At 46.5% G+C, this 27210-nt stretch overlaps 1 protein-coding gene and 1 pseudogene across 1 annotated transcript; one reads left to right on the top strand and one right to left on the bottom strand.

Annotated features, from left to right (window-relative positions):
- Positions 1 to 574: 574 nt before the first annotated feature.
- Positions 575 to 5854, top strand: LOC105061894 (large ribosomal subunit protein uL11-like; annotated as a pseudogene).
- On the bottom strand, positions 2291 to 26867 carry SAXO1 (stabilizer of axonemal microtubules 1). Its single transcript, XM_074361418.1, has 8 exons — positions 26739 to 26867; positions 24357 to 24559; positions 11933 to 14062; positions 11486 to 11546; positions 10961 to 11059; positions 4703 to 5620; positions 3153 to 3209; positions 2291 to 2353 (listed from the first exon to the last, which is right to left on the bottom strand). Exons 1-3 carry the CDS (start codon positions 26744 to 26746, stop codon positions 13059 to 13061), a joined length of 1215 nt encoding a protein of 404 aa, XP_074217519.1. The 5' UTR covers positions 26747 to 26867; the 3' UTR covers positions 2291 to 2353; positions 3153 to 3209; positions 4703 to 5620; positions 10961 to 11059; positions 11486 to 11546; positions 11933 to 13058.
- Positions 26868 to 27210: the final 343 nt, after the last annotated feature.

Raw genomic sequence — 27210 nt, 5'->3', positions numbered from 1 at the left:
TGTGTGTGTTTGCCTAAAATGGAAGAATTGCAGTTTTCAGCTTTGCAGGGGATGCTGGGGACCGTACCTGGAAGGACCAGCTCTGTAAATGAACCCCGAGGAGCTAGAGAGGCACAACTTGAGGCTAGGGCTGCCTTTGACAATCATCTCATCCACAGCCCTGTGTATAGGATACCTCGGAGATAGTGAGGGTTCGGTTCCAGACCACCACCACAATAAAGCAAGTATCACAAGAAAGTAAGTCATATGAATAGTTTGGTCTCCCAGTACATATAAAGTTGCACTTTTAAAACTAAAAAATGCTAACGATCACCTGAGCCTTCAGCAAGTCACAGGAGCAACAAAGATCACTGACCACATCACCATAACAAATATAATAATGATGAAAACTTGAAATATTGTGAGAATCACCAAAATGTAACAGAGACACAAAGTCTGGACACATTTTGTCCAAGCGCTGTTGGAAAAAATGGTACCGATAGACTTGTTACACACAGGGTTTCCACAAACCTTCAATTTGTAAAAAACACAGTATCTGCGAACTACAGTAGAGCAAAGCGCAATAAAACGCGGTATGCCTGTGGTGGGAAGACGGGAGCCACGGCACCCTGAGGAAGAAGAGCCATCTCGGGCATCTCTGCGGGGGTGTGCAGACCCAGGTACAGGAGTAGCCTCGCTCCAGGCCGGGCTTCCTGCCTCCGGGGGTGTGCGCCACTGGCGGGGCTCCCATCCATAGCATTGCGACACACAATCCTCACACCCTGTGCTTATCTCCATTTACACGTGGGTAGACAGAAGCCCAGAGAAGCCCAAGGTCCCCCAGGACTAAACCGTGAGCAGTCTAGCTTTTTAGCCAGAGCCTTGCTCTCACCCACTAAGCTGTCTGTCCCCAGCTCCTACCGTGCGTGGCCACCCAGGCGCGTGCACCATTCTTTCCTACCGTTCAGAGGTTGGTGGGAGATGACAGAGGGACATTTAATGGAATTGCTCTCTCACCCCCTGAAGTCGATTCTCATGGCATTCTAGGGCTCCTAGCTCCCTATTTTTAAAGCATTTTAATAGAAATAAAGCTACTATAGAAAGTGCAGGGGGGACAAAGCACATTTGTAGAGTTCTTTATGAACAGGCTCCGGTGAAAGCGCACATGTCCCCAGACCCGGGTGATGTCTCTGCAGGGACCTTTGTGAGAGACGCTCCAGAGGACCCCCCGCCTGAAAGCCAAGCTCCAGCCTGTTTTCCAGCAACTCACCCAGCACATGACACTCTGTGAGCACTGTCAAAATGTGCCAGCAAGCTCTTCTTGAAATTCCAATTACTTCCTAAAGAGCTGTGGGGTTTGCTTTAAAGAAAAGACCAACACTAGAACTATAAATCCTCACACGCCAGCAACCGATGTCCTACGGAGACCCCCGGGGAGGGTGGGGGAGAAGGAGTCAGGCCAGAGCACAAACCCAGGAAGGCGCAAAGGGTGGGAAGGGCTCCGACAGAACGTATGGAAAATTTTCCAGCCAAACCACGGAGCTCAGCAGGGAAGAAAAGCGAGATTCTGCCGAGCGGCCACCAATCACAGTGTAAAAGTTTGCAATCTTACCCACAGGCCAGTCCTGGGTCGTAACTTCTTGTGCTAGAGCCCCCGGCTTGGCCTCACAAGTTTCCAGGACTTTGACGAGACAAGCCCAGGCAATCTGTGGGCCCATCGGGACCAGCATCATCAACCACCATCCCCAAAGCTCACTTACGCCCCAAATTCCTCCCCTTTGGAGAGAGGATACCCATGGGATTAGTTGTGGCGAACTGGCTAATCCCTGCTGAGGAAACAGAAGGGTGCCTGGCACTCCTCACCTGCCAGGATACCTTGGAGAGACTTCGGGGAGAGGAAGGGCAGGGCTGGCAGAAAGTTTGCCATTTCACATGACTTCCCTTTGTCAGCTCTGAAGGACTCTCCCCTTTGTTCCCACTTTTGATTGAGACAGACCCCAGTCATTCCTTCACTGTCCAATAGCACACACAGTGTAAACAAGGGAGGCGCTCCTGAACCAAGCTCTGTATCTTGGAAGAAAACACAACAGTCCACGTAGGCAACTCAAAGATTGACCAAAATACTCATAAGCTTCCAGAAATACCTCCCAAGACAGAGGTTATTTTCTAATCCCAATGTACATCCTAGTCCCAATTCAAAATACCCAAGTGTACATGTAACACTTTCTCTGATTTAAAAAGAAAAAAAAGGTCACTCATGAGTGAATAGCAAATATACAAATAAAAGATAAAATTAAGCATCTCTCACTTACCAATGGTAGATTTTCTCATAAACAGCGTAGTATTAGCCCCTCACCTCAGCCTGCAAATAAACCTAAAGGAAATAATCCAATTTTACTTGTGGTTCTCAGCTAAAATGAGACAAGTTAGATCTCAATAACCTACCTGTAGGGCCCCCTGAAACTGGCAAATTCACTCACAGAGGATAAGGGAACAGCGAGGGTAGAGAGAAGGATGGAGGTTTGGGGAAATAACCCAGTGAAAGCTGACCTGTTTGGAGAATTAACCCAAGGAAGTTAATTTTCCTAATATATTAGAAAACTGAATAAGGTGACACTGCTTTCATTTTTTTCTCTCTCTGTCCCTCATTTTGTTCAACGAACCAGCTGTGGTTTAAGGACTTCAGGATTCAGACTCAGACTGCACTGAATGTGAGTTAAATCAGGGCAGGTTATTTATGCAAGTCACATACTGTCAGTGGGGCAAATACCGGGGTTGATGCAAGCCTTGAAGTAACAGTGAAGAACTGAAAACCCAATTCTGCCAGTCCTCCAAGATGAATCTAAAATTACTGTCTGCCCCTCACCCACCCGTCCTGTCCACTTGGAGATGCTTTCACAGGTCAAATGTGTGTGAGCTGAGCAGAGATTGTTATTTTTGACCAAACCTCAGCTTCTTACTCATAGCACCTCAAGGTTTTCAACTGTTTTTTGCCACCCCTAAAACCGGAAGACAGGTACTGGTCATTGAGCCTCTGCTAACGAGAAGTGGCTGTCACCCTGCCTGTCAACTAGAGGTTTACAACTTCACTCAGATGGATTCTGTGAAGCACCTGGTCCCAATCAACCACACGTGTCACGCCTCTGATAACACAATATACAGATGTCACTCACCTCTGTGTTTTCCAAAGGCAAAAATCCGTCTTCAACCAAGGATTTCCCAGGCGGCTCCTAAAGATACAGTTTATATATGTGTAAACAGAAATTAAATGTGCAGTTTTATGTGACTGAAGAGAAAGCAGATAGTGGGGAATGGTTCTCCTGCCGAACATAAATAATGTTTGTTTAAGCAGAATGCTTAGGAGGGCCTTAGAGATTGCACAGTCAGCATGCAGACCAGAAAGCGTGCCTGGGAAACCTGCCTCCCTCTGCAGGATGACATAAACAGCCCTCCTCCAGGTCCCTGGGATGGCCAGGGGTGACCTCGTTACAAATCAATGAAGGGTGGTAGACCAGCTATGAACAACATAGTTAGCAGGTGGGCAACTCTAGCAAATGTCTACTAGTCAGGGCAAGGAGTGTGGTGATGACGTGTGTCCTAGGCTTGGTTGACTTTCCCCAATCCCCACCATCATTAAGTAATAAGCAAAGGGCCAGGAAATGACTTCGCTGGGGTCAGCTGAAGGATGGTGAAATTGTGCATCAGTCATCCAGGCCGTTCTGTCCCAGAGCTGGAGCTCAGCATGTCACAGAGCCAGGGTCCAGGGCAGGTGTCCAGTCTGTGGACCAGTCACTCCCGAGCTGCAGTGCTTCACCTGCGCAGGCCCTCCTAAGGGGTGGAGACCCACGACCCCTGAGAGCAAACCCCATGACCTGAATCCTCCACTCCCTTTACACTATGAGGGTATTGCCTTTGCAACTTGGGTCCAGCTGGGATGGAAAATTACCATCCTCTTCATCTGGTCCTAACGGACCTCACCCTGCTTGGCCCTTTATCCATTCTCATCTCACCTCATCTTCTCCCTAATTCCTTTTCCCATCACACACCTTTCCTTTCCCTCAGAGCCAGACAAACTCTGGCTAAGCATCAGCTCTCTGCCAGGCCCACGCTGGGCCCTGAGGACACAGGGGCAAAAGCCTAGCCCCTGCGCTGAGACTCACGGAGCTCGGAGTCCAGTCGGGAAAGCAGACACACCCACCACTAACAGCAACGTGTCCTACTCCGATTACAAAGGCCAAGTGTTGGGGAATCTCCAGCCCAGTTTTCTTCCCCATTTGGTTCTTTCCACAGTCAGCACCCATGGATTGCTACTTTTATTCCTAATACTCTCTCACTGGGGCTTTTGCAAAGGTATCCTGACAGGTCTCCTCCAACCCACCTCCCATACAGCAGCTAGAACTATTGTTTTATTGCCTGCAAATACATCAGTGTGAACTGATGTGTATATGTATGTGCACATGTGTATGTGTGTACAGGTGGGTGGGGGGAGGAAAAGCGTGGTCAGTGCTATGACAGGTATATGGCAGCTTCTGTAGGGGGAGAGGCAGGCAGATCTAGGGGGAGGAGGCAAGGTTTCTGGGTAACCACCCATCAGACCAGAAACTCACTGGATGGAGTAAAGGAAATGAAAGCCAGGGAGACGCTGGGGAGCCCCAGAGCGCTCTGCGGGTGGGTCCCCTGGAGGTGCGCCCGGGGCCAGGGCATGGTGAGAACTGTGGCTCACCTGGGAGTCTGGGAAGAGGGCTGCACAGGCACCATAACAGTCTCAAGTCAGATGGACCCCTGGGCCAGACGGGCAAACAGAGGTAGGAGATGCGTGAGATCTTCAGAGCTCAACCGTCAAGAGCTTGGTAATCAGGAGGACACAGCCTCCCTTTGAGAGCTTAAAATAAAAGACACAGCAGATGTGACTGTATGTTACCAAATCACAAGGTGAAAATACCTTTTTCCTTGGAAAATCGCAAGGGATCTTTTTCTAGAGTCTAAAGTGATTTAACTATTTTAAACCAAACGCTTAAAAACTTCAAGAGCTCTTCAAATAATCTCCACCTCCTGGATGTAATCACTCCTTTTTACATATTAGACTTGTAAGTGAGCATCACGTGAAGAAGCTCGACTGTAACCTGTTCAACATTTCTGTGTGTCTGTCTGTGTGTGTCCAGAAGCCATTAGTGACTAGGTCTGAATGCTAACTCAGTATCTTGTGCAGTGGGGAGTCACTGGACACACACATGCAGTTACCATTCCCAAAGTTCTTTCAACCTAATGATTTCTGAAGCCATTGCCCCTTAAAAAAAAAAAAAAGCATTCCAACTTTCAGCTTTCGGCTTAGAGGAGGCCAAGGTGCAACTTTCTTCAAATCCGGGTTCATCTGACACCAGCCACCTCCACCATGCTGCCTAAGTCCGACCCCAGTGAGATCAAAGTCATACACCCTACGTGTACTCGTAGGGAAGTCAGTCCACGTCAGCCTTGGCCTCCAAGATCAGCCCCCTGGGTCGGTCTCCAGGAAAGGCTGGTGACGACATCACCAAGGCAACTGGCAACTGGAAGAGTCTGAGGATTACAGTGAAACTGACAGGCCCAGACTGAGGTGGTATCTTCTGCCTCTGCCCTGAGCATCAAAGTCCTCAAGGAACCACTGAGAGACAGAAAGAAACAGAAAAACATTAAGCACAGTGGAAACATCACTTTCGATCAAACTATCAGCTCTGCCCAACAGATGCAGCACTGGTCTTCAGCTAAAGAACCCTCTGGGACCATTCAAGAGATCCTGGGGACTGCCCGGTCTGTGGGCTGCAGCATTGATGGCCACCACCCTCAAGACAACATAGAGGACATGAGCAGTGGTGTGGTGGAATGCCCAGCAAGTTAAGAACTACAAGAAAAACGATTTAATAAAGGGTTATTTGACAAACAACAACAAAAAAATTCCAAAATCCATTCTTTTCCCTCAATAGCTTGCATCTCTCTAGCTAGCACTCCCCTTTCTCCCAATTCTGTGGCATCATTTGAAAATGTCTTCACTGTTCACAAGATTTGTTTTACAAACATCATTTCATCAAATGCCCTGAGCAAGCCTGTTGGCAATTTGCCAAGTTGCTTGCCCTCTCTGAGCCTCAACTCCCTGCCGGGACAGGAGAGTAACCAGCAGAGAGGGTGTGTGTGGCTAACGGGAGGTGGCGTGTGCTGGTGCTGTGGGGACTTGAGAGAGCACGACACGGGAGACTCGCGTCCGGCATGCAGTACTTGAACTTTCCCAGGCTCCCTGTGCCCCGGCTGCACCGTAACCTCCCATTTATCAACAGGCGCAGCAGTCCCAACGGTCAGCAAGCAGGATGTTTCAGGCTCAGAGGTGACCCTGAGGCGGGGCAGGATCCACTGAGTTTCTGCATCAAAGGAACGTTCAACCACATGTTTGCATGCGTGTGTATTTTATTGTATTCTGTTCTAAACTTCCTTGAAAAAGAGATGATGAGCTCTTGGCAGTGTTTCTCCATGTGTGTTCCAGTAGATTTTGCACGATAAAAAGGCTTCTATTGTCAGACTTGGAAACTTGTTTCCGCCTGCTCAGCATTCATCCCTCCCTTCCCCAGAAACCATATCCCAGTTTTCTTTCGGGCACCCACCTCACCCCCAGCCCTCTCACGGTTCGTGTAGTTTGCCTGGTCCAGGGGTGGGCCCCGGTTCTGACCCAGATAATGAGTATTTTCCAAGTCCCTGGCCATGGCCATCAGTTCAGGGATCAGCATGAGACAAAGCCAGGCAAAAGAGACTCAATTCAGGGAATTCTACTGAAACCACAGGAAAGGAGAAGCCCTTTAGCTAAAAGGATGCTGTAAGCTTAGAACTGCTAGAAACCACCACATGGAAAGGGTCTGCCCAAGGAGGGAATGCAGAAGAAAATAAAGCCAAAAGCTGAAGACCAAGCCCCACAACCTCATTCGAGCCCCTCGATCCAGCTGTGCCTAAAGCCCACGGATAAAGCCCTAAACTGTTCAACTGCCCGAACCAATGAATTCCTTTCCTGGTTTGAGCACTTGTAATTGCAAGGATGCTGATTCAGAGCCTGGGTTGTACAAAGTTAAACAAGGTGCTTTTACTATAGGGTTTCACAGAGCCTTGAAAATATTAACACGCATCATGAATCCCCAATAAGAGGATATAATATGCAAGCTTTTATGTCCAGTGAACATTTCTGAAGCCCGTATCACAGGGCTGGGGTTCCCCAGAAAACACCTTGGGCTAACACTTATTACCTGGAGGTTAACCTCCTATTAAAATACTCCAAATCCCCACTCCCCTATTATTCTGGATAAAGGAGACAAAGGGGAATTCATTTATCCAACACTGCTGACACATTTGTCCAGACTTTTAAAATGTGTGTATGATTTTTTATTCTTTTTACTAAATTGGCTTCATAAGCACAAACTACGGTCTATTTTCCAGACTTAATAAAATATGCATGTATGAGCATGCGTGTTGCGGGGGGGGTGTGTGTGTGTGTGTATCACATTGGGATAATTCATGAGCTGCCATGCTTTTGAGCTCTGCATTTAAAAAAAATGTTTTTGGCCTCTACCACCAAGCTATTAGATGTCACTCCTTTCTGCTCCAGATGTGTCTGCCTCGTCTTCCGTGGACGAGGACAACAGGTAAGAGCAGCTCATCAGAACTGTGTGTGTCAAAAAAAAAAAAAAAAGTGGGGGCGTGGAGCCAATATGCTGAGTGAGCGCTGCTCACGGCACCTGAGTTTCCATACATGAGATGCATGTCAATGATTTTGGCAACTTAAAAGCTGCTTGTTTCCAGGTTCTTGCCTCAGTTTTGGACAGCTGAAGTTTCCAAATAACTGATCTTCGAATATAAGAGGTGTTAACAAAACTTTGCCAAGAAATGAGCCCCTCCAAGTTGACGGTAAGCACTGAGTCCTGCTTAGAAACTTTAAAATGAAAAGTTTTGGTTTCTTTTTAAGCCCAGGAGAGCCTATAGTCCACAAAAATTCCATTTCTTAGTTTATAAGTCATTCACTGGCACAGATGTCAAATTTCAGTCATTTTTCAGGCATGTTGTCTGCCTGGAACTCTCGAGTAGCTGCCTGCCTGTTCAAAGGGTCTTTGTGGGCCCCCTGCTTTTTGCTCCTGCAGCATGCAGTGGATGGGGATTGAGGACATCAGTGAAGCAGCCAAGCTTCACCCTTGTCATTGAGAGAAGAGCCTTGGTCCTGGTGAGGTAGGCAGGTCACAGACAGGCAGGCAGCCTGGCTGGTCTGGGCAGTAAAAGCCCAAGAATATCAGTGTTTTAGATTCAATCACAGGAGTGGAAAGTTCTTGAATCCTCTCAGTTAGCATCAAGTTGGGTGTGCAGCCACACTTCAAGGCTTGGTGAGGAAAAGCCATCAGGACTTCTCATATGCCGGCATCCAAGGATCCAAGGCAGACCAGGGCACCTGTGACCCAGAAATATGGCTTAAACAGAAGCCCTGCATAGCATTGTCCTGATGCCTTTTCCAGAATCCAGAGTGCGTGTTCTGAAAGGTTCACAGGCTCCTGGGCTCCCCCAAAGTGGGGAGAAGCCAAGCACCTGCTCAACCAGCCGCGTGGAAACTCTGAGCCTGCCCGGCGGAGTGCATACCACTGCCTGTCACCGCCCCCGGCGTTCCTGCTCAGAAGGGCCTCAGTCCTCCGCTCCTCCGCTTCCCTTCAAGCCCTGAGAACCAGATGTGGGCCTGGGCAGGCCCGAGGAGCCAGGGGGCCATTTGATCTGCAATTAGGACCTATGCACACCCCCCACCTGCCTCTCACACCTGCACAGCTGAGGAGCACATTTAGAGGAAGTGGGTCTCTCAGCTCATCTTCAGGCCCTAAATGACCAGATCCCAAAAGGCGGCCCCGCCCCCCGCTGGGAAGGTTTTGTCGCACTGATCCCACTGCCATGGGATCCTGCTTCACTCCCACGTTAGAGGCAGAAGAATGGAGAAGGCTGGGAAGGACAGTTACCCTCACCGTGTACAGAGTTGCAAATGCTTTTAGGGCCATGTGACTACAATGAAGAGGTACGTGGAGGACACCACGTAAAAGCAAAACCATGAGACAGAGCGGGGGTGTTTGCTCCCCCGCCAGGCAGCCCCAGCAAGGCCCCGGCTGCTCCTGATGTCAGAACAGGGCTGCGGTTTCTGCTCAGTGGAGGGCTCTCTCTGAGCCCCCAGACCCTATTCCATGAAGTCACTAGCAATGTCTGAAAGGGGCAGGAAGGAGGATGACTGGGGCCGAGGACAGAGTTGGGGGGGCACTGTCTGCACAGCCCTAGGGAATGGCCCAAGATCCAGGGCCCCCCTGACTGGCATACACTGGTGGGCCTGGCACTTATTCTACACTGACTGCCCAGGTTTGCCTTTCAGCCCTGCCAGGGGGAAAAGTCCCCTTCCAGGTGTGCTAGAAAGTTGAGAAGACCCCATGAAAGTCCATTAGTGTTTCGTCACCTTCAACGGGCTCTCTGCCAGGTCACACGGTGGCAGCCAACTGGAGCTTATCCCCTTCTCACCCCCTCATGTACCCTATTCAACACCAATAAAGCAATAATGAAATTATAAGACACCCGAGGGAAGATGGGAGGAGGGTTATCAGTGAACAAAGGTTTTCAAGAAATTGGAAGAAGGGAAGTAGATGGTAGAGTGATGACTGACACGTGCAGAACTTACAAGACCAGAATGAAAACACTGCAAGAAAGCTGGGGCTGATGGGGAGCAGAACTCCGGGCAGAGCCTGGCCGGGGTTCACGATCGGCAATACCAGGTCCCTCAGAAAGCAGAGCGACAAATGGCGGTTGCTGAAAGAATCACTGACAATGGGTCCCACCTTCCCCACCCTCCAGCCACTGCCCAGCATAAGATCTCGGAGCCAAGCCAAAAAACGGGGGCCCACGTTCAAAGACTCTTGTGAAAATGTGGCAAGCAGTAGAATGGAGAGTTCCTGATGCTGTATTTATACCTTAATTGGGAGGCAAAGTAGAGAGGGGATTCCTGATCTCCAAAAATTACAAGTGATGTGCCAAGGTCTACCCACCCAGGTGGCCCTGCTGGAAGGTGAACCAGGGGATAAGACCTGCCCTGGCCACCTAGCCTGCCGGCACAGGGGCTGCCCCACGCACAGCACAGGCAGGGAGACACCACCATCGGAGTGGGACATCCCAGCAGACGCTCCTGGGTACCATATCCCAAACTAGCAGACCACATCCGCCCCACACAGGGGCTCCACGCCAACTAACCCCACTATCTCCTGCCAATCAGCCTCACTCAGAAACTCCAGTTTCCTCAAATGGGAGAGTTTGCCACCTTTGGGCTTTAAAAGCCCTACCTGTTTTCCTCTCCAAAACCTCATCCCCAGAGCGTACTGGATTCTGCTCTGGAGCAGGGTCCCTGTTTGGCCGTAACCTTTCTCTGTGTGTTCTATTGTTGGTCTCCAACAGTTTTCTTTTATAACATGCCGAAAGCCTTAAAGAACCCTGGGCTGTGGTAGGTGATTAAGCTCCCACTTCATTCTAACAGGTAAGAAATATATGACATAAATTATGTGTGCATATTTGCAAGAGAAGACCATGTGTTTGAAGACTTCTATCATCAAAGCTTGCTGAATAGGCGGCTCTGGGGTATTAGAGCAGCGTGTGCACAGGGTACATGTGTTTCCACAGCTGTAAAAGAATCTTTCTCCAACAAAGCCCTATATGGAAGCCCAATACATGGAACTGATTATAAGAAGCAGCTATGACAGAGCAGGGGAGGGGGAGCAAGTCCCCGTCGGCTCAGCTCACCCTCTCTTTCCCTCCCCGTGGAAGTTCCCAAGTTAACTTCCTAAAATGACAATTCCAGGGAGGCAGTTAACAACCTTGACTCAGAACAACTAGAAAGTAATTCAACTATATGAAAAAAGTATTTTAACTTTGCAAAATATACAAAATTTGAAAGAAGAGCAGTTATCCTTACCTGCACCTTGTAAACACCGACCGATGAAATCACAGGCAGATTCAGCGGGCGGAATTCAGCAACCATCTTCATCACCACCACCATTGTCCTCATCCTCACCTACATTTAATGAATTAACTGTGAGCCAGGCCGAAGTGACTGACTTATATTCAACCCAAACAACAAAACCATGAGACCAGTATTGCTTTATCCAAACTTTAAAAAATGGGACCAAGGTCCCATAGCTAGTGGGTGACAAGGGACAAGATGCAAGCCGGGTCTGCTGGGCTCCCCTTGTGCGCTCCGAGACAGCGTATTCCACTAGTACCTGCAACAGCCACTTGTGTCCTTCTTTACCTACTTCATGAATTTTTCACTTGTACTAACCACTTTCACAGTAAGGACAGTTGGTAGGGGAAGCGCCAATTCCTTACATCCTAGAGAGACAGGCAAGGCAGGGATGCCCTGGGTGGCTCAGCTAGCCTGGGGTCACCCCGGAGGTCACCCCAAATGTCACAAAGGAAGGGCTCAGAGGAAATTTCTCACCCTAAGAGGGCTCAGTGCTCCTCAGTCAGCCAGGTCCATCCATCCTTCTTCAGTCTTCCTCCTACTCATCAGAAACATTATAAAAGCTTACTAGCTTTGATACAACCACACACTGTCATGTAACTATAATGAGAAGAAGGGGGAGAGAAGAAAGGAATGTATAAGAATTAGAACTCCTAATCCACCAAAACAGACCAGGTCTCAAGTCGATGAGTCAACAGACAGCAGTATATGTACATTATTTAGGAATGTGAAGGAAAATATTAGCAGGGACAGATCAAAAAATTTACAGTTGTTCTCTGGGGAAGCCATAGTAGAGGCCAAGGGGCTGGCGCTTAAGAGGTTGCTGCATTTTTATAAGCATTTTAGCACCATTTGGTTTTCAAATCAAGTGCCAAGATTTCTTTGATTTGTGAAAAATGATGAAACACAAATAATGAAACCTACCCCACTTCATAGTTCCCTTTAGCTGAACAGATTTCAGAAAGGAGTTCAAACAGAGACAACGTGGTCTGATGTGGTTTGTGGAGCCACGAGGTCCACGACATCCCAGATGGGAGGTGCCTGGTGTTGGGAAGCCAAGAGCCCTGGATCTTGAAACAGAAGACCTGGGTTCCAATCGTGGCTTTGGTGTTCCAAGCTCTGTGACCCTAGGCAAGGTGTATAATCTCTCGGAGCTTCTTTACCCCACAGGGCAGGCATCCAGATGCCATCCAGATCAACCGTGTAACACGATGTAGATCCCAACCCATTTTTTTCCAGGTTCTGAGCATTTGGAAGAGCTCACAGCCCAAGGGCCGGCTGCTGACTGCCTGGTTGCCAAGGGTCCCCACTGGCCCTCCCTGGACTCAGAGCCTGCACTGGTTTGGGGTGGGAGTGGTCTGGCAGGTCCATGTTCCCCTGGGACCGCCATAGTCTCTTCCTCCCCCTCCATCTCTCATGACTAGACCCACAGCACGTCAGAGAATACTGTTCTTGCTGGTATATCACAATGTGAAGAGGTTAAAAAATGATGTGTGACGCAACCCTGGGCAGAGAGAACCTAAAACAAGACTCCAGACCAGGCCCAAGGCACTCCCATCAGTACAGGAAGGCAATGAGAAGGTTAGCCTGAAATCTGCCCAAAGGTCACAAGGAACACAGCCTGCTCTCTGCAGAGACAGCATGTGGGGTGAATGCACATACCTGCACATTCAATCCCCCCAAAATAAAGTTTATTCTTTGGCACTTCATACTTGGCAAGGGTTAATCATAATGTCAATTTATACAATGATTAAGTTAATAAAATACTTCTGGGTGGGGGGAAACCTCAGAGACCAGCTTTGATTTCATGAGCACAAGGGTAAAGGGCCCCAGAGGGGGAGACAGTTGGGGAAGGGTTAAGGGGACTAATTAACCAATGATTAAATGTCATTTTCCTTGAGTCAACTAATTCTCATTTTATTCAAGCGTCCTAGAAATGATGACGAAGATTTTTTTTCATTTTGAGGAATTTTTTTTTTTGGTCCAACAAATAACTCAATCATCTGCTTTTAAAAGTACTGTGCAATTTCTAAATTATAATTTTTAACAATCAAGCTGAGACTGCCAACTCCTGCTGGTTGGGATTTTCCGAATCACCCACAGAAAGACAGCTGCTCCGCCGAGAGCCTGTCTGGGAAATTGGCCTGTATATTCTGTGCCCCAAAGCATCTGTTTCCTCAAAGATGTAGCCGGGGGGCTCCGGGTACGAAGCCAGGCACCTGCTCATTTCCTTAGGCGTGAAGCTGATGGTGTACGTGGTCTGGCCCTCCACAGGGATGTTTCCTCGGGGGCCAGCCCAGGGGGGCTTACAGCTTTTGGTAGCGATGGGCGGGTGGGGCACGTAGTGGGCTCGTGTGGTGGTCAGGCAGTCCAAGGGCTCGGTGGGGAGGTTCAGCTGGGGTACGGGCCTGACCGGCCCTGTGCGCACGCTGGCCCACTGCTTGTAGTCGTCTTTGGTCGTGGTGGAGCTTTCGAAGTGGCCACCCTTCTTGACTGAGCGCGCTGGTCGGCAGGGCTGAGCTGGGGCCCCCTTAGGGTATGTGTAGTGGGCCTGCACTGTTGTCAGAAGATCCATCTTCTCTTCAGGAGGGACGTAGGCGGCGGGAGCTCTGGAGAACACCTGGGGCGTTGGCCAAGCTTGGTACTTATCACGAAACTCGGTGGTGGTTGAGAAAGGCGTGTCTCGCCCACAAGGCCTGGCTGGAGGCTTCAAGCTCTTGGCTGCCTCCCCCATCAAGCCTCGGTATGATTCTTTGTGGGTGGTGAAGCTTTCGAAGGGGATTTCAGAGGGTCTGAACTTCTCCGGCTCATAGACAAAGCGCTTCTCCAAAGGGTGGGCCATGTAGCTCATCTTGTAGTTGGTCAGATCCTCCAGGGGGACGTGACAGAGCTTGGGCACCGCCGGAGGCTTACAGCTCACGGTATTCACTAGGCCCTTCATGGAGTAGTCGTCCTGGTGTGTGGTTCTACTATCAAACTTGGTTGATGCCGGCTGGTAGTTCTGTGGCGGACGAAGCAGTTCTCGTCTTGGTTGGTTCCAGGGTAAATAATCGGCTGAAAATAAAGCAGAAGTGGTAGTTACTCATAAATCAAGTCACTCAACCTGCATGTATTCCAAGGAGCCCCAAAGCCACAAGCCAGTCTCCAGTGAGGTGTTCCAGGAACAAAGGAAGAACAGAGCAGATCGCTGCCACCACCTCAACCAAGGGCGTGATGCCTCAGCTTTACGCAGGCTGTTGCACAGAACAAATTCACAGGAGTCTCATCATACCAATGCTGCACGCAGGGATTTTAGAGGGTCCACAGCTATGGGAGGAGCCAGAAAACTGATTCCAACAGGAGAGTGTAACCACTGGTTTACCTGATCCAAAAACAGTTTCATTCCTCTGGGAAGAAGGTGCCCTCTGTGAATCAGCAGAGAGAGAAGGGAGCACTGGGTATAGTGAGACAGGGGATTCACAACCCTGGCTGTCGATTGGGTGACTGCCATCACGTCCCTGTAGTCTACACATATAATCACATAAATCAAATATGGCACCCCAAGAGCATCAGGGCACTGTGTTGGCTGGTGAGAGAACAGCGGAGCTGATTATGTGATAGGCAGTATTTTAAATGCTTTCTATATTAACTCTTTTAATCTTCAGACATCCCTAATAAGGTGGGATTTTATAGATGCAGAAACAGAGCCACAGAAAAAATAGGGAACTTGCCCAAAGTCACTTGGCTATTAGCAGAAAAGCATCGATGCAAATCCACATCCAGAATCCATGCTCTAATCCACTCTACTATCTGGGTCTGACAATTAAGGGACGCTGACTATGTCAGCCAATTATGCTCAGGGCTTTTTATACACAATTATGTTTCATCTTCATTAATAACTCTTTGTAATGATACGACTGTCTCCATTTTACAGATTTCCAAAAGCAAAGCTCAGAAACTGTCCCAAAAGTCACATGGCTATGGTGCTAAGAGCTAGAGTTTGAACTACACAGTTTACTCCAAAGTCAGGCTCTTCTGACAGCCCATATCACAGAAGCACTGTATTTCACTTATTAAAAATGAAAAGGCTGGCCAGCTATACCTAGGGGATGTCCGTCTCAAGAGGAACTTCTGCTGTGGAACTGGGATGGCCACGCTAACACGAGGCCTGCACCCAAAGGACCTCTGCTCTAGAGACGACCCCCATGCATCCTGAGGAGCAGATGTCAGCCTCAGACAGCACTGCGGAGGCTTTCACAGTAGCTTCACCACACAGATCCTCCGAGCAGCTATGCAATTGGAAATTCAGGTAAAATAAAACAGCAAGCCTGCCATTCAGCCACTCTTACACCGTTGCCATTCTGTTCATAATACGTGGCTAACATCCAAGTCCTACACTGCCCCCATCATGTCCATCAATCACTACATCTAAAGTAACCAATATGGAACCCTAGCAAACTCTCTGAATCCACAGGGAATTCTCTTGCTTACAAGTTTACAAAGGATTAGAACCAAAGCAGCTTCCCAGGAGTCTTAGAAGTATATAGCCAAAACCAGTGGAGTCCATAGGCACACTTAAAAAACAAAAAACAGCTTCACTGAGGTATAAGCTGTGTAACATAAAATGCACCATCTTACATACACAATTCAATAGCTTTTACAGAACTGTGCAACTATCTGTAATCAAAATCCTCAACAAAGGATTAGCAAACAGAATCCAACAGCACATAAAAAAGATCATACACCATGATCAAGTTGGATTCATCCCAGGGACACAAGGGTGGTTCAACATATGCAAATCAATCAATGTGATACACCACATCAACAAAAGAAAGGACAAAAACTGCATGATCACCTCAATAGATGCAGAAAAACCATTTGATAAAACTCAACACCCATTTATGATAAAAACTCTTACCAAAGTGGGTATAGATGGAACATATTTCAACATAATAAAAGCTATTCATGACAAACCCACAGCCAGCCTAATAGTCAATGGTGAAAAACTGAAAGCCTTCCCACTAAAATCTGGAACAAGACAAGGATGCCCACTCCCACCACCTGTATTTAACATAGTCTTGGAAACCCTAACCACAGCACTCAGGCAAGAAAAAGAAATAAAAGGGATCCAAATTGGAAGAGACTATGTGAATATGAGAATTGTCACTCTATGCGGACATGATACTATACATAGAAAACCTTAAAAGCGCCACAGAAAAACTACTAGAGCTGATAAAAGAAACTGGCAAGGTAGCAGGACACAAGATTAACAAATATCAGTTGCATTTCTTTACACTAACAATGAATTAGCAGAAAAAGAAAGTAAAGAAACAATCCCTTTTAAAATCGCATTCAAAACAATAAAATACTGAGGAAGAAATCTGACCAAGGAGATGAAAGATTATACATGGAGAACTACAAAACACTGATTAAGGAAATTAAAGATGACTTAAAGAAACGGAAAGATATCCTATGCTCTTGGATTGGAAGAATCAATTTCATTAAAATGGCCATACTGTCCAAGGCAATCTACAGATTTAATGCAATCCCTATCAAATTAACCAGGATATTTTTCACAGAACTAGAACAGACAATCCTAAAATTTATATGGAATCACACAAGACCCAGAATTACCAAAGCACTTTTGAAGAAAAAGAACGATGCTGGAGGAATAACCCTCTCAGACTTCAGACAATACTACAGAGCTACAGTAATCAAAACAGTGTGGTATTGACATAAAAGCAGACATATGGATCAATGGAACAGAATAGAGAGCCCAGAAATAAACCCACAGACCTATGGTAAATCAATCTTCAACAAAGGAGGCAAGAATACACAGTGGAGAAAAAGACAGTCTCTTCAGCAAGTGGTATTGGGAAAACTGGACAAGTAGCATGTAAATCAATGAAGTTAAAACACTCCCTCACTCCATACACAAAAATAAACTCAAAATGGCTTAAAGACTTAAATATAAGACAAGACACTATAAATCTCCTAGAAGAAAACACATGCAAAACATTTTGACATAAATCTGAGCAATGTTCTCCTAGGGCAGTCTATCCAGGCAAAAGGAATAAGGGCAAAAATGAACAAATAGGGCCTAATTAAACTTGTAAGCTTTTGCACAGCAAAGGAAACCATAAGCAAAACAAAATGACAACCTACAAATGACAACAACAAAAACCCTGCTGGAATTTTGATAGGAATAGCATTGAATCTATAAACCAATTTGGGTAAAACTCCATCTTACCTATATCAAAATTTTCCAATCTATGAACATCCAGTCTATGATAAGATGACTCTCATCATCTGTTTAGATATTATTTAACTTCTCTCAGCACTATTTTGTACTTTTCAGTGTACAAGTCTTACACTGCTTTTTAAAAAATTTATCCCAAATATTTTATTTATTTTGAAGCTATTGTGAAGAAAACTGTTTTCTGAAATTTGTTTTCAGATTTTCAATGCTAATACATAGAAATACAATTTATTTCTATCTATTAATCTTCAACACCGACACGTTCCTGAATTCATATTCTCATAGTTTTTTGTGGATTCCTTAGGATTATCTTATCTGGGAATAAAGACAGTTTTATTTCTTCCTCTCTAATCTAGATGCATTTGTTTTTCTTGCTTTACTGCACTGGCCAGAACCTCCAATACACTGTTGAATGAAACTGGTGAGAGGTGACATCCTAGCCTTCATACCAACTTTAGGGAGAAAGTCTTACCACGTTATATATGATGTTAGCTACAGGGTTTTCTGTGGAAGCCCTTTATCAAGCTGAGGAAGTTTCCTTCTATTCCTAGCTTGTTGAGAGCTTTTATGGGTATCAGATCTTGTCAAATGCTTTCTCTGTGACTTTCAATCATGTAGGTTTGCCTTCTAATTTATTAATATGGTGTATTACATTAATTTGTTTACTGATGTTAAACCAACATTGTATTCCTGGCATAAACCTCAGTTTTACAATGATTGGTTCTGTAACTGCCTTTTAATTAAAAGAAAAGTATGTATTTACCTCCATAATGACCTTTATCAGTGCTCTTTATTTCTTTGTGTGGATTTGTGTTACCATTCTGCATTATTTTCTTTCAACCTGAATGACTTCATTATTTCTCGCAAGCCAAGTCAGTGAGCTACAAATTCACCCAGTCTTTTTTTATCTGGCAGTATCTTTTTTTGTCATTTTTGAAGCATAATCTTTTACTAGTTACAGAATTCTTGGTTGACAGAATTCTCTTTTTTCCCTTCAGTACTTTGAATATGTCATCCCACTGCCTTCAGCCCTCCACTATTTCTGATGAAAATTAATTATTTTCATTTCCCTGTATGTGATGAGTTGTTTCTCTTTTGCTTTTTCCAGACCTTTGGCTTTCAACAGTTTGACTATCATGTGACTAGGTGTGGATCTCTTTGCATTTACTCTATTTAGATTGTGCTTCTTGGATGTACAGAGTAATACTTTTCATGAAATTTAGGAGCTCTGACAGTTAAATATTTTTCTGCCCCTTTCTTCTCCTTCTAAGACTCCCATTACCTGTCTGTTGCCACACTTAATGGTATCTTACAAATCTTGGAGTTTCTGTTCATTTTTATCAATTGTTTCTCATTCTTCAGATTGGATAACCTCTCTTGATATATCCATCTTCACTGATTCTTTCTTCTGCCAGCTCATATCTGCTAATAAGCACTTCTAATGAATTTTTTATTTTGATTATTGGCCTTTCAACTATAGTTTTCATTCCATTCTTTTTTATGATTTCCTTCTATAGTATTCCCTATTTGATGGGAAATTGTTGTCATAATTTATTTAACTGTGGTTTCCTGTTGTTCTTTGAACATACATGTAATACCTATTTTGAAATATTTTTCTGCTAAGTCTAACATCTGGGCCCCTTCAGAGATAGGAAAAAATAATAGAAACTATTCATGAATCACACTTCCCTACTTCTTTTTATGACTCAGTGAATCATTAAAAACTCAGCACTTTAGATAATATGATGCAGCAACTCTGGTTTCTCATCTCCCACTGGGAAGTATTTTCTGCTGTTTGTTTAATGACTTGCCAGCACTAATTCTAGAGTCTTATCTCCCCTGCAATGCGTGGCCACTGATGTCTTGGCTCAGTTTTTTTCTTTTTTAAATTATTTTATTTTTAAGTCTATTTCCTTAGAGCCACCCTATACCAGCGTAATCTAGTCATCAGCCTACAATTAACTTAGAAGTTATATTTAAGCACCTGAAGCCACTAAGGTTTTCACCACTTACTAATGGATCCGTGTATGGGTTGGAGAACACAGTCAAAGATTAGGCAGTTTACGAGTCTTCCCTGGGTTTTGTTTTCTGCTGGGCTGGCCACATCTCCTCCGCACATGCGCTAGGCATCATATTCAGTCAGGAAAGATGAGTAGGCCCTTTCTAGGCCCTTTCTCTGATCTCTCTTGACTCTGCACACTGCTTTGCCCATATGATCAGTCTTCCAGACCACAAAGAGTATGTATGAGTTTATCAAGGCCCACTCTGTGTCTGTCTCACGCTCTGGATCTCCTTGTTAAATCTGACTGGTCTACTGGCCTGCTGCTTGCTCCAACTAGTACTGCAACCTCAGACTAACTGCAGAAGTTGTCTTCCTGATTTTTTGCTATTGAGATCACTACTGTTTTTACTGAAATGCCCGGGTATGCACTTTACTCCAATCAGCCCCCACTGGCAGCAGAGCTGCTGGTTTTCACAGCCTAGCCTGCCCAGGCAGAACCACCACACAGATGGAACTGGGGCGGGGGGGTGACAGAAGCAGCCCCAGGATAAAATAACACACACTCCCACTGTTCATAAGCAAGGTTTAGTAGTTTTTCTTGAATAAATGCTTCTCAATTTGTTGTATGCCTTTGGTTGATTTCCAGACCCCTAAAATGGTTGATTTTTACTATTTTGTCCAGTTTTATTGTTGCTTTTTTGGGGAAGAGAATTTGTCAAGCTCCTCACTCTACCACTCTGTAAGTCCTGACATTCCCACCCCCAGGCACCCTCTTAAGCTTATTTTAGGCTAATAATACTACCAACTATTTATTTTAAATTGGCTTCATTTTAATTGAAAATCTAATCTTTCTCCAAGAGCCATTAATGGCTCTATCAGCATCTTGAAAACATTAGGGGCTTTAGAAGGAACCATCTTGCTGAATACAAACCACATGTTTCCCCCTCAGACTTCAAGCCTCACTGAAACAGGGGCATCTACCTGTAGGTGCCTACACTCTGCCTCGAGGTGCACGGGGGTGGGAGGACAGGGTTTCCTGGCCCTCTTCCGTGATGGATGAAGTGTTAAGAAAACAGGTTCCTAAACTGAAAGTTGCCTCGTGTGATTTCTGATACCTAACAATACAGTTGAAACCACATTATTATCCAACCTCCTAACTTCCTCCATCCAGCATATATTATTAAAAAAAAAAAACCTGCACAGGACCCTGAAAACCTCAGAATTCCACAAGACAAACTATTCACATGCCTGAAAAGCCATCAGGACAAGCCCTTCAGGGCCAGAGTGTCATGTGGTTAATTGGCAAGAATCTCTTTAAAAGGGATTCTGTTCAATAATGTCTTAAAAAAAAAAAAACTTAGCTAAACCTAAAGCTGAGCATCAAGTAATTACACTCTCAATCTTTCCAATTGCACAGTGTTTTGAAAATGTCAAAATTACAACCAAATGCTGCTGGAGCATATTTTACTGGTGGTTTTCTCAAGCCCAGTAAAGGCGCTGGCCATAAGAGCAGAAAGAGAAAAGTTTGCATATTTTTCCTATGGAATCACAGTAAGCAGAGCATACAGACATAATACAGATGCACCCACTGAAATACACATACTTAAAGACCTTGATCTTAGGTTTCTTTTTTCCACCCCCTTTGGAAGGAGAATCAATATATGGCCATAAAACCATGAACGGAAGACTTACGGAAGCAAATTTCCATGAGAGGAACAAGTCACCAAATGAGTAATAAACCAAGAGATAAGGCAAGGATGTGGCTCCTCAAACATGCATGAGGTTGTGCAGGACCAACCAAAGGGCAGAGTAAATGTCGTGGGTCTTCCCCAAGCTTCACTCCTACACTTGGCCTGGACCCACAGAGTAACAGGTTGAGTGGGGATCTGTGTAAATCTAATGCCAAACTGTGTCACCTAGAACCACTCATTCATTTATTCCCTCACTAAATACACCTTCTTTGAGGCATCCCCTGTGTTAAAAACTGAGAATACATGTTTGGCATTCTAGGCCCAGTTTCGAAAGCCATTATCATAGGGTAGGAAGGGAACAAATAAATCATTTAAATTAATGGAATCTGATAAGTATTACTCAAAAAAAAAAAAAAACTAGTAAGACAGATAGGTTGCAAACTGGCACCTCTAGGTCAATTCTAACTACAAATACGTTTCCTTTGGCTACAAGCTGCTTTCTTTGTTTTTAAGCCTGAATCGCAGAGAACAATGAAATCCACCCTCAAGCACACATGGAGCCAGAACAGAACTGAAGGTCTAAGCATGCCTGGTTCAGAACAGTCCGGCTGATACCTCACTGGTGTTTGCTCATTAATTCTGTGTAAGCAGATAAGCAGTCAGCAGGGGCCAGAAGTTTAAGAAGAATTAAAGAGGAAAGAATAGGGCTTTCTCGATGTTAACTTTCTCAATAGGAAAAAGTTAGCCATGATGCAATTTTAGCAGGAGAATTCTGCTCTCTGGTTTGCAGAGGGCAATCTGAGATGTAACTGTTTGGAGAAGGGGAGGAATGTGGGACAGATTAAAGCTTAAGTATTAGATTGTTTTCTTTTTCTGTGTGTTTGCTCTGAGGGGTAAGTATTTTGTAGGAGGACTGGGGGGACTGCCCTTCAAACCATGCCACTGGGCTACTCCATCCTTGCCAACTTCTAAGTAAGGCAAGGAGCATTTCTCACCCCAGACCTCTCCTTGCACCTAGGGCCAGCAGGGGAAGGGAAATGGAGCAGAGCAGGCAGTTGCTCTGAAGAGCCTCTAACTTTGCCAAGATTCATAAATCTGGGTGACCCACAGAGAGGATGTGGAAAGGAGAGGATGTAGCTGGATGTGCACCACGGCAATCCTGCCCCCTCCCCTGCTGAAGGTTAGGGCCCTGGCTTTGCCCTCTTTTTTCCTACCTGCTCAGTGCCCATTTTTTGCCCTCCAGAAACATCGGATAAGAGGAAGACAAAGGAGCCCTGCAGAGGCATGAGTGCCGTTCCACCACGCACCCAACTCGTGCTGACTCCTTCGTAAAGCGTCTGCCACGGTGCCTGCCTTCTTGAGGGCAACTGGCAAGGAAAGAGATCTCTGCCCTCTTGGGGTTTGCAGGATGGCCAAGAAGACAATGTTAAACAAAATTACACAGTGAATTACAAAATGAGGAACACAAGTCACTCTTAGAACATCTAACAGGGTGTGTCTGGTCTGGCACTGGGGAAGGCCTGGGAGGCCCTCTGAAGGGGTGATGTTTCCACCACTCGCTGAAGGATGAGGACTGGATGGAGGAAGGGAGGAGTGCTCCATATAGAGGGCCTAGCAGTGCAAAATGCCCCGAGACAGAAAGGAAATGGAGGAAAGGACCTGAAAGAAGTTCCTGTGGCCGGAGTAGAGGAGTTCAAAGAGGAGGAGCCAAAATTTGAAAGGCATCTCAGGAGTTGGTAAAGGTTTGCAATTTTATCCTAAGAAACAATTATTTGAGGAGCTGTAAGTAGAGAAGAGATCAGATACAACTGCCATTTCCATTTTCAAAAGACCTCTCTGGTTCCTTTCTGTGGACAACAGATACACGCTGACAAGACTGGAGAGATGCTCAGCTGTGTCCAGGTATCGATGGGGGGAAGGCGGGGTTAGGTTGTTGCCAGGAGGAAGCAACAGGAGGACAGGAGAGTGGGGGAGTAAAGATAGGCTACCTAACAGGGAGTAGGCTACACGGAGAACAGACACCGGAAGGGCTGACAGTGAGAAGGGAGACTGAGGCGTCGGTGGGCGGGAGGTCCCAACGAGGCCAGGACTGTCACATAAATAGAGAGCAAGCCAGAAGGACTGGATGTCGGAGGACATGAAGGTGGAGCCACTCGGGGGTTTGACGATGTGGCTTGGCAGAAGGTGGCTCTGGAAGAATGGAAAAGGACGACACAAAGGTAAAGGATAAAAGGAAAAAGAAAGGCAGAGACGCTCAGTCACATGAGCAATCTTCCAGAATAACAGACTTGGAGCTCCTGTAAGGGCTTCAGGAAGATGGCTGCATCCCCTCCAGCCTCCCCACCTCCCCTCTGCTAAGCCTTGGCTTGGCTGAATAAAACCACTCTCGTCACAGTCATTTAGAGATCCACAAACATGCGACAGCAACAGGTTAGCACATATTCTTTGGACAACCATGTGCATCAAAAGCTGCAAAGTTACTGGCACAAGCCTGGCCTCCATTCCCAGGGTCTCAGCCTCACGGCTTGCACTCCAGAGAGTGGGCAACTGCTACATGGCTCGCACCACACTTACAGCTCCACATCCTCTCTCCCCTGCTAGACTATGAAGTCACGGGCAGGTCATGATGCTCCCTTCCCAGCTCCTAACACCGTGCCTGGAATGCAGTAGATGCTCAGTACAGAATGAATGCAACTCATTTATTTGAAGTTCAAAATTGACAAAACTAATTTATGATGTTAAAAGTCAGCATGACGATTCTATCCTGGATGGGGACAGTTACTGGATGGGAGTATCAGTGCCATATTTCTCAATCTGGGTCCTATTTGTATGTATGTTCACTCAAAATTCACTGGTCTGTATAATCATATTTGTACATTTTTCTGTATGTTACATTTTAATAAATTTTTAAAGGCATGAATGAATCCATCAGTGGCAGAACCCAACTTAGCTTAAACTTGAAATGCTTCCCCAATATAGGATACAAACAGCAAGCTGAGGCAGGTGTTGGCATATATTTTCTATGAGACCAGATATTAAATGTCTTCGGTCTCTGTCATAGCTACTCAACTTCGCCGTGGTAGCACACAGGTAGCCGCAGGTGATGCATAAAACAAGTGGGTGTGGCTGTGTTTCAATAGAACAGACTTATGAACCCTGAACTTTGAATTTCATATCTCATACACATGCCCTAAAATAACGGCCTTTTTCTCATTTTTTTTTTTAAATCATTCAAAAATTTTAAAGCCACTCTTAGTTCTCCAGCTGTACCAAAACAGGCTACAGGCCAGATTCAGCCACAGAAAGTCGTTTGCCGAACTTCAACATTATGGCAGGGGGTTGGGGGGCGGTGTATAAAACCCATTTCCTGACCTGCACACTGGCACAGCCCCTCCTCCCCCTCAAGCACGCTCCCACCTTTATAAGTAGGTAGGCACTCCATCTTATCACCACATGGGTATTTGCTGTCCCGAGGTTTGATGAGGTCCACGCGACAGATAGGGTAGGGGTTGTAATCTTGTTTATACGTTGTGAGCAGATCCATATGCTCTTCACTTGGGACAAACTGGTTGGGCTGGTGGATCTTCATGGGTAACACTTTGTGAGGCCCAAAATCTCTCCTGTAAGGAAAGTATAAGCACGTGTCATGGGGCCCTTGCCTGGGAATCAGACTCATGGTTTCCATTCCACCCAATTCTACAAATGCTTGCTGACAAGTCACCTTCTCTTTTATCCCTTAACTGCACCTCCTCTCGTTTCCCACTTTCAAGGAAGGCACCACCACTCACTTCTCATCCAAGTCAGGTGCCTGGATTTGCCCCTTCCCAACCCCCATGGCTCCAGACAGTCATTCACCAAGCACGGGCCCTCCCCCACCTCGTTGGTCTGTCTTTCCCCCTAGGTCCAGGCTGAGCATTTCTCAGGTGGTCATGTGACACCTATCACCTGGGCTCCCTGCATCCTTCCACCTCTCCTACTTCAATCCTCCAAGTGAGGCCAAAGCAAACTCTCTAAAACAAAAATCCGACCACTTCACTCCCCAGCTTAAAAATCTTCCAGATAAAGCCCAACTTTCTAGCACGGTATGGAAGTTTTCCTGGACCTGCCACCGCCTTTCTCCCCAACCCCATCTCTCCGCTCTCCCCTCGCACCACTCTGGACCACTGAGAAGGTCTCTCTCCTGCGCCAGCTCTCCCCACCTTCCTCACCAACCTGCTCACTGTGGAGCTAACTCGCATTTTTCAGGTACCACCTCCTCCTCCTCTGCGCTCCCAATAGCTCCTGCTGATATTTACATTTACCTCCTTCCTCTACTTGATCTTACAGAAAACCCAGAAGAAAAGGACAAGAAATGGAGATAATGCATCTTTCATTCCTTGGCTTTCTGGCATCAGTACCCCCATTATTTCAGGGTACATGAAAACAATGGGATAGAAAAGGCATGATGCTCTTCACTGAACAGGAAGTAGTCCCTTCCCAAAGCATCCCAGTCCTAAAGGTGATGCCACTGCGCGGCGGCACCACCACCACCACCACCACCACGGAGTACCCTGCAACAGCAGGGCTCAGCCTGGGTACGCACCGCCCACCAGGGTGGTCTCAGCCTCCTGCTGCCCCAGGCAAACTCTCTTGAGCAAACATCTCCCTCCACCACCCCCAACCCCGCCCCAAGGGCTTCTGCTTCACACAACAGCCTGTCTTTGCCTGGAACCTAGTCATCCAACTGGACAAGGGGAAGGTAGGTTTTCCCTGACGGTGCTTGCCAAAACAGCCTCGCCAAGGGAAGGGGAAGGTTTCCGGACAGGAAAACATCAGGCCCAAACACTAATAAAACCTACTTCCCGGCTGAAATCTGGAGCAGCGTGACTGAGCCATGCTTGACTAGCAGAGGTAACACGCTCCGCTGTAACCTGTCTTGCATGAATTATACACATGGTTGTCAATAAACCCAAACCGGGGCCTGAAAATGCTTGGTAGGATGGGAGGAGGGAATTAGGAAGCAGGGAATTAGTCTCTCTAGGGCTTGAAGGGGGAAATAGGAGATGCTTCAGTTGAACTCCTGGTAACACCCTCTGGGTAGGTTTAAAAATACATCTCAGCAGCAGTTACCCGGCCTGTGGCCTGGGCTCCCTGGGGGAGTGGGGTGGGGGGCAGGTCGGCCAACAGCAAGAGGAAGCCCAGGGACCTGAGGCGGCTGGAGGGAACGGGCTGAGCAAGAACCCAAGAGTCAGCTCCACGCTTCCACCCTTCTTAGTGTGCAAGGACCTCAGGCTGGTGTCTGTTCAGTGCTAACCCCACTGCAGCAGGGAGCTGGGAACCTCAGGCCCTAGGCTGCAGAGAGAAACGGAAAAGCCCTGAAAACCTGTTAACTGCAAAGCGGTGGAGTGGGGTCTGGAGGCAGCCTGAGACCACACAGCTCCTTACAAACCTGTGCTCACTGATGGTGACCCAAGGGTCCAGCCCTCTTTGCTCCCAAGAAAGAGTGTCATGGGATACCAGGGGCAGGGGTCATGAGGGACAAGGATGATGCCTCAGCTGCCCCGTGGGGCCCCCTCCCAACCCCAGAGCAGCCAGCAGCAGTCTCCTGTCACAGGCCCACAGCACCCTGGGACCCTTGCACACAGGCCGTGACAGCCTCTCCTGCTGTTAGCGTCTACTCAGGGAACCAACTTCCCCCCAGAGATGCTGCAAGAACCTTCCTACCAGGGTGCCCCATCTCTCTGGCAACTAAAATGTGCTGATATCCCCATTTCTGCTATTTCTACAGGAAAACTAATAAACGCCCACAGCCAAACTCACCAATCCATGGACTTTCCTGAAGCTTGATTTCTCAAAAGCAAAACGCGATGCAGCAAAATTCTTGTTTACCACGTTTAAGGAATGAAATTGTCAACTGACTCTCCTTTCCAGCACAAAACTCAAGTTCTGTTCTAAAAGGACATCTACAGTTGAATTTACTGACCAGCTATAACTAAGGCAAATGATTTGGCGGGGCTGGGGGCGGGGGTTGGTGATCTACCTCTGAAGAGAAGAAAAAAGTTTAAAGTTTAATTCATTTATCCTCCATCCAAAAATATTTACTGTGACCTAAGAGTGAGTTTAATCAGAATTTATGTGTCTCCTCATGTTTTTATGTTGAGAACATTCACGGAAACCTATCATTAACCACAACATAACTGCGTGTCCCCAACCTCACATAATCTTACAGCCTTCCAGTTCACGTAAAAGTATTTTATTCTTCCCAGAAATTGCTCAAATTTAGTAGCTTTTA

The sequence above is a fragment of the Camelus bactrianus genome, chromosome 4, assembly GCF_048773025.1.
Source record: "Camelus bactrianus isolate YW-2024 breed Bactrian camel chromosome 4, ASM4877302v1, whole genome shotgun sequence".
In the NCBI taxonomy this organism is placed as follows: Eukaryota; Metazoa; Chordata; class Mammalia; order Artiodactyla; family Camelidae; genus Camelus; species Camelus bactrianus.
The sequence above is the reverse complement of the archived record's forward strand: the minus strand, read 5'-3'. Positions and strand labels throughout refer to the sequence as shown.